Raw genomic sequence first — 10012 nt, 5'->3', positions numbered from 1 at the left:
TCCAATGGTTAACCCTCTGTACCAACCAGGCTCCTTAAATAGTTAGTACTACTCCCCATTTCTGCTTCTCTGTGTGCCTGTAGACCTCTACATGCTAATTACAGAATATATGCTACATAATTTTTATAGTTATAAAAGAACACCAAATTAAATATGATTCTTGTTTTCTATTATTCCACCCCCTTTCCTTCCAGGCCTTAAAGAATGCCCCAGTAGTGTCTGAAATAACCTTTTACTTCTTTATCCATGAGTCTCTAGAATGTGGTCCTATTGGGAAGAGATTCTGATAAAACCTTAAGAATTTTTTTAACTCCTAAATTTCCCTAGATCATTTGAGGAAATACAACATTTTCCCCAGCTTGCGCTTTAGGGGAAAAACACCTAAATAACTGGCAGATTGTGCGTTGAACTCTAAAGGGAGCCCTGGTGGCACAGTGTTTCGAGTTGGGCTGCTAACCTCAGACTCAGTAGTCTGAGCTGGTCCTTGTGGAAAAAAATCAAGGCTTTCTACTCCCCTGAAGAGCTACAGTATGGGAAACCCACACGCGCAGCCCTATCCTGTGGTCACTATGAGTCGGAATCAACTTGATGACAATGAGAAGGGACTTTCCTACAACTGCGACCCTTCTGGAAACTAGAGAAACCCCAAAACTAAGCTTGTCTCAGAACCACACCATCTAAAAACGCTCTGTTGAAGAAACCCCTAATTGTGCCAGAGATACTTAGGCAGGAGAAATTTGGAATGACCACGCAATGTATGCAGTGTGCTAGCCGAACCGAGGAAAACAGCCGTTCTCTCCAGCCTTCAAGGGTATGTCACTGTTGGCCGAGACTACTTAGTGACCACGGGAGAGGACCCTTTCATGACAGCTAAAAAGAGAATAAAGAGAAGACCAACACAGAGAGCCTTCAGCCACCGGGGCACGGAGGAGGGAGGCTGGCTGAGGACGCGCGTCCTCATGGGCTTGATGATCCGCTCTCTCTGGGTCAGGATGGCTCCCCGGGCCCCGGCCCATTTCCCGGGACCCCGCAGGCGGTATTGGTAAGGGGTGCAGGGGCCAAAGAAAACCTCCATGGCCAGCTTTGGGTCTGAGAGGAAGAGCGAGAGAAGGTTGGGCTTCACTCCGATTTCCGAGGCGATCTCATCCATGTAATCCACATACTGCACTCTGCGCGTGTCTCGGGGATTAGTCAGGAATCTGCAACCGGACGGAGACAAATCAGAAACCTCCAGAGAGGTGGCCATCGCTAACCCTTTAGACACTCGCCCTGCCTCTGAATATTGTGGGCAAAAGAGTTAAGTGCTTGACTAGTAACCCAAACGCTGGTGGTTTGAATGCCGCCATGGGCAATTCTGCAGAAGGAGCGAGCAGATCCCCTGGTGCTGAAAGATTACAGCCCTGTAATGAAGACCACTCTTTTTTGCCTTGTATTTGGCTCTCATTGAAAACATAAGTTCCTTGTGGTAAATCAGTGGTGAGAGAAGTATGATATGTGAATTTCACAGGCTATTATGAGACTATATTCCATTTCCCAGCTTTGGATATGTGTGAAATTAATTTGATTATAATATTTTTGAGATGCAATATTTTAACCAAACTTACTGAATAACTGACTAGTCTTAGATCGCTAACTCTTTGATCTTAGGAAACATGCTGAGACATCCACATTGTGGATTCTCAACAGATACTTGTTTAATAGAAATAAATTACATTCCTAATCCCAATGTTTGAGAATAATTTTTCTCTAAGAAGATTTGGCACAACCTGCAAGCTTCTGACCTCAAGTCAAGAATTTAATCAGGTTCTATAGTGATTTGCCAATGCATTTCTCACACTGATTTATCTTTACAACTCTTTGAGAGAATGAAATAACCCATTTCATCTTTAATTTCCACATGCTTCACATCTCTAAGGGTATGACAGGACAATTTAGAACTGTAGGCGCTACCTGGCTTTTCCTGGACTTTCAACAATGGTTGTGATGTCTCAATGGTGGCCCATTCTGCATTCATTCTAGCCCGTAAATATTTCCTACATAATATGCTTAGCTGAGAAGAAAAGAAAAATTGAAAATTCGAGATCTCATCTAGGCAAATAGACCCATGTTCTGTGGTGAGGAAATATGAAGAATACTTGGTAACAAGCACCACCCAAATGCTTTCAATAGACGTGTACCAAGAAATACGTTTCTTACTGTTTCTCGTTTTTTTTCCTCTTCTTTGTTATGTCTGCCACCATGTCACTCACTGAAGGTAGTTTGTTTAGCCCTAGGACAAAAATTGCGAACATAAATGTGATTTTCTTACTGGGAGGATGCAGTTTTAGGAAGAAATGGATATCCTGAGACTCAGTTTGGTAGAGAACAATATGAAGGTGATAACGCAGGACTGGGAGAGATGGACCTGTGTTCTGGAATGCCTTCCCCTCTAGTTTTATTAGGCGCACATGCCAGACAGATGTAAGAGCACGTCCTTGTTACATGACTCAGTACTCTATAGTCTTACTTGCAAATCCCCAAGTTAATTAGCACAAGTACAAGCTAAAAAGAGTAAGATCCAACTGATAGTGCATAAATTAAAATGTATATAGTTCCACTTGGGAGTCCCTGGATGGTACAAATGGTTATCACATTCTCTTGGAAAGGCTGGAGGTTGTTACACAGCCAGAAGAGCCTTGGAAGAAAAGTCTGCTATTCTACATTTGTGAAAAATCAACAAGTGAAAGCTCTATGGAACATAATTATACTCTGACACATAGGAGTTTGCCATGAATTCGTGTTGTCTCTGGATCCTGTCTATTTTTCCATAGTCTAATGAACCGGGTACTCATTTTGGCTCTTCCTTAGACAGTGAGTGTGCTGTTGTTGTTAGGGGCCATCAGTTTGGTTCTGATTCATAGAAACCCCAGGTACAACAGAACTACATTCTGCTGGTCCTTTGCCACCCTCACAGTTTTTATATTTGAGTCAATTGTTGCAGCCATGGGATCAATCCATCTCATTGAAGGCCTTCCTCTTTTTTGCTGGCTCTCTATTTACCCACTTTATCTTTTTACCAACATGATATCCTTCTTCAGGGACTAGTCCCTCCTGATAACATGTCCAAAGTACATGAAATAAAGTCTCTCCCTCCTTACTTCTAGGAAGCATTCTGGCTGATTTTTTGCAAGACAGATTTGTGTGTTTTTCTGGCCCCCCAATATCCCCACTTCATTGCCATCAAGTCAATTTTGACTCATAGTACCTTATAGGGCAGAATAGGATGGCTCTTTGGGTTTTCAGGACTGTGAATCTTTATGAAAGTAAAAAAGCCTCATCTTTCTCCTGAGGCATTGATATCTGCTGGTTTGGAACTGTTGATCTTGCGGTTAGCAGTTCAACTTGCAGCACACTACACCAAGTGATCCTTGTTCTTCTGACTGTTGCTGGTTATTTCAGTGTCTTCTACCAATGCCATCATTCAAATGGATGAATTCTTCTGCAGTCTGCCTTATTCATTGCCAACTTTCACATGCACGCGAAGTGATTGCAAATACCATCACTTGGGTCAGGTATAGCTCAGTCCTCACAGAGACATCTTTGTTCATTAAAGAGGTCTTGTGCAACCAGCCTGTGTGATCATGAGGTGTCTATGGGATCAGGTATCAGGCATAAAAGATCCAGAACAAAACATCATATCAATGTGAGTGAGGGGAGTGGAGTGGAGGCCTAAAGTCCATCTGTAGATAATTAGACATCAACTTACAAGGTCACAAGGAAGAGATGAGCCAGTCAGGATTCAGTACAGCACCGATGAAACATACTACTTTCTTCTAGTTCTGTAATTCCCTTCCCATTGTCATGACCTCAATTCTACCTTACAAATCTGGCTAGACCAGAGCATGTACACTGGTACAGATAAGAGCTGGAAACACAGGGAATCCAGGACAGATAAGCCCCTCAGGACTAAAAATGAGAGTAGCGATACCAGAAGGGTAAGGGTAAGGTGGGGGGGGGGGAACCTATCACAATGATCGACAGAAAACTCCTTCCCAGGGGATGGACAACAGAAAAGTGGGTGAAGAGAGGCAGCAGTGGGTAAAATAATAATTTATAAACTATCTAGGACTAAGGATGGCGTGAGGGGGGGGTGAAGGAAAATGAGCTGATACCAAGGGCTCAAATAGAAAGAAAATGCTTTGAAAATGATGACAACAAATGTACAAATGTGCTTGACACAATGTATGTATGTATTATGATAAGAACTGTAAGAGCCTCCAATAAAACGAACTAAAAAAATAAAAAGAGGTCTTATGCATCAGGTTTGCTTTGTGTATCATGATGTTGTCTATTGGCCTTTTGTGAGAATTTTTTTTTTCTTAACCCTGAGTTGTAACTCATACTGAAGTCTGTGTACTTCGATCTTTATTAGTAAATGTTTCAACTTTTCTTCATTTTCACCAAGCAAGGTTGTGTCTTCTGCATATTGTCAGGTTCTTCCAAAGCTGATGCCGCAGCCTTCTTCATCTACTTCAGTGTCTTCGATTAAATATTTAGCACACAGATTGAGTAAGCATGGTGACAGGAGCCAACCAAGATGCATACCTTTCCTGATGTTAAGCCATTCAATATATATCCTTGTTATGTTTGAACTACTGCCTCTTGCTCTATTTACACGTCCCCCATGAGCACAATGAAGTCTTTTGGAATTGTCTTTCTTCGAAGTGTTACCTATAGTTTGTTATGACACACACAGTTGCATGCTTTTGAAAACTCAATAAAATGCTGGTATTTGAAATACCAGTAGCATACTTTCCAGCATTACAACAACATACAAGCCACCACCATATGACAAACTGACAAAACAGTGGTCAATTTACATTATAGATTAATTTTAAAAATATATAATTGTAGGTACTAATGACATGTAATATATTCTGATTGATTTCATTGAACTGAGATTTATTTAAAAATTTATCCTTAACTCATAGAAACCATTTCCCTACTCTTCATTGTGCTTATGATAAATGACATACCACATTTTGAGAAGCATAGAACATTTCAGGGGGATATGAGAAGCTTTGAAAATGAATGAGCATAATTATTAAAAGGTGATATGCATTATTTTGTAAAGGTAGGTATTAAATCTGCCCGTCCTGACTTCATCACACTGGAACAAAACACTGAGGGCATGCAACAGAGCAGCAAGGGGAGCAAAGTGATGAAGTTCCCAGGGAATACCAAAAATAGACTTTGGAGACAGAGTGTGGCACCCCATCAGATTCGACTGGAAAACACTCATAAAGGCCAATAAACAGACCTTGAACTATTTATAGGCTTTTGTATTTTTGTCAGTGGCTTTCTTTTTGTTGTTATTTTGTTGTTGTTGTTATTGTTTTGTTGGTTTTGCCTTCCTTTGTTGTTTTGTTTGACTTTGCCTGGTTTTTGTGCTTATTAATGTCTCTACATGTCTATCTAGATAAGATTGGTGGAATAAACAATTCAAAGATGATAAGAACAGGACGGATGGTTCCGAGGGATATGGGAGGAAAGGAGGTGGGAGAAAGGAGGGGGTGGGAACCAACCCAGGGACAAAGGAACTACAAGTAAACTAAAATCAATGGAGAAAAGAGCGTAGGATGCCTAGTGGGGCTTAATCAAGGGCAATGTAGCGTTGAGAACTTACTAAACCTGAATGAAGGCCGAACATGATGGTGGGACAAGAGGAAAGTAAAAGGAAATAGGAAAGAACTAGGAGGCAAAAGATATTTATAGGGCTCTAAATACAGGTATGTACATATGCAAATATATTTAGATATAACAAGAGGGGACTAGAACTATGTCCTTATATCTATATGTCAAGAATTAAGGTTGCAGATGGACATTGGGCTTTGACTAAAATACTCCCTCAACACAAGAACACTTTGTTCTAACAATCCAACGTTCTGTGATGCTCACCTTCCTAACATGATCGCTGAAGACAAAATGGGTGCATAAGCAAATGTGGTGAAGAAAGCTGATGGTGCCCAGCTATCCAAAGATATAGCATCTGGGGGTCTTAAAGGCTTGAAGATAAAGACGCGGCCATCTAGCTGAGAAGCAACAAAGCCCACATGGAAGAAACACACCAGCCTGTGTGATCATGAAGTGTGGATGGGATCAGGTATCAGGCATCTAAGATCCAGAACAAAATCATGCCCAATGTGAATTGGGGGGGTTGGGCATGGAGTGGAGACCCAATGCTCATCTGTAAACAATTGGACATCCCCTCACAGAAGGGTCACAGGGAAGAGATGAGTCCATCAGAGTGCACTATAGCACTGATGAAACACAACTTTCCTCTAGTTCCTTGGTGCTTCCTTCCCCCCACTACCGTGGCCTTAATTCTACCTTACAAATAGGATTAGACCAGAACATGCACACTGCTACAGAAAAGAACCTGCAACACAGGGAATCCAGGATAAATAAACCCCTCAGGGCCAACAAGGAGAGGAGAGATACCAGGAGGATTAGGGGAGAGTGCGGGGAGAAAGGGAAATTGATCATAATGATCAATCTATAACCCCCTCCCAGGGGGATGAACAACAGAAAAGTGGGCGAGGGGTGATGGAGGATGATGTAAGATATGAAATAATAATCTATAACTTATCAAGGGTTTGTGAAGGAGGGAGGGTGCCAGAGGGAGGGGGAAGAAATGGGGAGCTGACATCAGGGGCTCAAGTGGGAAAAGAATGTTTTGAAAATGATGATGGCAGCATATGTGCAAATGTGCTTGACACAATGGACGAATGTATGGATTGTGATAAGAGATGCAAGATCCCCCAATAAAAGTATTTAATAAAAAACAAAACAAAAAGGAAAAATCCTGGACCTTGTAATTTACAAAGGTAATGATCACACACTTTGGTGAAGAGCCATCTGAGGTACAACCACTGGTCTCACTGTCCAGAGGACAGGTGTGGAGGGCTGAGACGCATGGAAACATGGGTTCAGTGAGCTAAGAATCAACCTCACAAATATTTCTGAGATGGTTAGATGACTCCCTGCAACTAGGAGTTCAAGTGGGAAGAGAAGGCTTTGAAAATGTTGATGGCAGCATATGTGCAAATGTGCTTGGCACAATGGATGAATGTATGGACTGTAAAAGAAATGTAAGACCCCTCCCCCAATAAAAGTATCTAATAGTAAATAAATAAGTAAATCTGCCCAGATCAAATTATGTTTCTCCTTAGAATTAATGATAATAAAAATTACAACAGTAATTACTAATTTTTTATATATCCAATCAATATTTACTAAATGCCTATACTAGTCAACATGCTTATTAATTTTGGGCTGTGATCTATAGGATCAGTGGTTTGAAACCACCAGCGGTTCCTTGGAAGAAAGATGGGGTTTTATACTCCCATGCAAGTTAGACTTGGAAACCCACAGAGGCAGTGTGACCCTGTCCTCAAGGGCTACTAAGAGTCGGCAGCAACCCAATAGCAGCAAGTTTGAGGTTTGCTTTGCAAAACAGAGATAAATATCCTTGTACTTATTATAAACGAGGAAGTTGAGACTTGTGGATCTCAAGTAACATGCAAGGTCTTACAGTCAATTGATGGCGGAGCTGGATTTTAACCTTGCGTTTATGTGATTGTAAAGTTCTTGTTATTGCTCTGTGGTGCTTTCCCCCTTACTCTATGTCCCTGCCATCAATCACCTCTTTGTCCTCTTGATATTTTGAACAGAGCATTTGAAAAACAGGTAAAATCAAAAATGCTTCCTTTGACTTTGAATGGCACTGGAAATATTGGGAAGTAGAATAACTATTATTTCCTATTTAGGCTTTAGGTGGCTATCTCCTGCCCCATTTCTTATGTTACATGGTGGGGGCCAAGGAGAGGGTCTTAAAAACGTGTGTTTAAAAATCCTATGATCTCCATAGTGCTCAAGTGAACTCTTTGCCAATAAGATGCCACCAGATGATAGCTTTAGGTAGCAATTTCCTATTTTAACTTTCATACGGGAATCTTCATGATTAAATAGCTCTAAAACACCAAATGAATAACAAATGGCCGAAACAGATAGTATAAAGGTTAAGTGCTGAGCTGTTTTTCTGCAGAAGATTTTCAACGGCACTGAAATCACATCAGCTGTTGGGCACATACCCTTGAATACACGTGCAGCCCATCGGCTCTGGAGTTCTGATGTGGGAATGGTGGCTCCTACGGGCTGGAGGATGCCGATGAAAGCGAGTGTTGGCTTCTCCAGATGAGGCGGGAAGACATATTTAAACATGGAGCTATGGCTGTCCAGAATTGTTGAATTTCTTTCCAAAAAAGGAAAAGAAAAAGTGTATCCTGTGGCAAAGATGATAACATCGATATCTTCTTCTGTGTCATCTTCAAAGATGGCGGATGTCTCAGTAAATTCTTTCACATTTGGTTTCATCAAAACCCTTCCGGAAATTATGCGGTTGGGTAGATCATCGCTGATAGTAGCTTGATGGCTCAGAAATCTGCAGAATGAAAATGGACATCCAGGAAAATTCCTATAAAGAGCGCAAACTCAAATAGAGCACAGTGGTGAGAGTGGGAGCTCAACAGGACAGCCTTGGACAATATTCCATTTTCCCTCTCTGATAAGTTTTTGCCTGACACAGGCTTCCTCTCACTAGTTTCACTGTAATGATTTGGAAAGGAGTTGAGCTAATATTTAATGAAAGAACCGCATTCTGAACAAAAGAATGGTGATCATAGTAGGAACTAAAAAATATTGAGTTTACTTATCCGTACCACCAGCTATTCTACAGGAAAAAGACAGGGCTTCTGATCTGGAGCCTCATTTTCTCTCTTTCTACATTACTCGTTCCTAAGCCAGAGTGAGAGGTGGGAAGAAGTATGTGTGTGTATATGCGTATAAACAGGAAAATACCAGAGGTGCCTGTTCAAGCTTCACCATCCTCTATCCTCTCAATCCTGACCACTACACCTTCCCTCCCTGAGATTCTGATATGTATATTCCCAGGGCTGAGACTCTCTCCAAGATGAATGCTTTGGATTCAGAGTTATTTTGCCTGATGCCTGCTATATATCTGCACTGAGGTTCCTCTCACATTTATATCCCAGACACAATCTTCTGAAACTTGAGCCACCAGCCACCTTTTTAATAATCTTTACTCAGTCATTCAACTAGAACTGGGTGTGAGTAAACAGTAGCATAAAATGACCAAAACGTTAAACATTTACCACGTGTTGGGCACTAGTATAAGCTCTAAATATATTTTCCTATTTATTGTTCAGAACAACTCTTTGAATTGATACTAAAGTTATCTCAATTTTATCAATATGGGAGGTGGTACAAAGGGGAAAATTCAACAGTATCTACTTTGGCAAGTTTTACTCTGTCCTATTGTATCTCTATATGAGTTAAAATCAACTTGATGGTAGTGAGTAGTGGTAAATTTAGGACTCAAATCCCAGCTGTCTAGATGCAGAGCACAAACCCAACCTTAGGCTCTGCAGCTTTTTCTCTAACAGAAAAGAGGCAAAGAAAGCATGCTTTGTATTTCAAAAGACACTCTTTCCTCCACCCTACAAGTCTCTTATCTTATTGCATTACATTACCAAATCCCTGATTGTTTTCCACTACCCTGGGAAAATGAAGTTGAGTTTTATGGTATAATATATCATTACATATTTGTTTTTGTCCACCTTATGAAACACAGTATAAAGGTGAAGTTCTGTTTTCTTTTGTTGCTTGGTTTTGCTCTGTCTTGGTTTTGTGCATGTTATCATCTCCGCAGGTCTGTCTAAATAAGATAGGGTGGATGAACAATCTGGAGGAGAAACCAACGGGACTGACAGTTCCTGGTGGACATGGGAGAGGGGGTGGTTGGGGGAAAGGAAGTAGTGTTAACAAACCCAGGGACAAGGGAACAACAAGTGATCCGAATTGGTGGTGAGGAGGGTATAGGAGGCCTAGTAGGGCGTGATCAAGGATAATGTAACCGAGAGGAATTACTGAAACCCAAATGAAGGCTGAGCAT

The 10012-nt window shown here is 41.2% G+C and overlaps 1 protein-coding gene across 1 annotated transcript in view; it reads right to left on the bottom strand.

Moving 5' to 3' along the window:
- Positions 1-832: 832 nt before the first annotated feature.
- Positions 833-10012, bottom strand: part of LOC101656183 (flavin-containing monooxygenase 5-like) — a 17664-nt gene continuing 8484 nt past the window's right edge. Inside the window, exons 6-8 of the mRNA XM_004706854.2 lie at positions 8133-8482; positions 2197-2269; positions 833-1199 (exon numbers count right to left, since the gene is read on the bottom strand). Coding sequence (XP_004706911.1) covers positions 833-1199; positions 2197-2269; positions 8133-8482 — 790 coding nt within the window. The remainder of the gene's footprint in view (positions 1200-2196; positions 2270-8132; positions 8483-10012) is intronic.

Source organism: Echinops telfairi, unplaced genomic scaffold (genome assembly GCF_000313985.2).
Source record: "Echinops telfairi isolate 266 unplaced genomic scaffold, ASM31398v2 ScPeMD7_7424;HRSCAF=8462, whole genome shotgun sequence".
NCBI lineage: Eukaryota > Metazoa > Chordata > Mammalia > Afrosoricida > Tenrecidae > Echinops > Echinops telfairi.
This window is presented reverse-complemented; position numbering and strand designations above follow the sequence as displayed.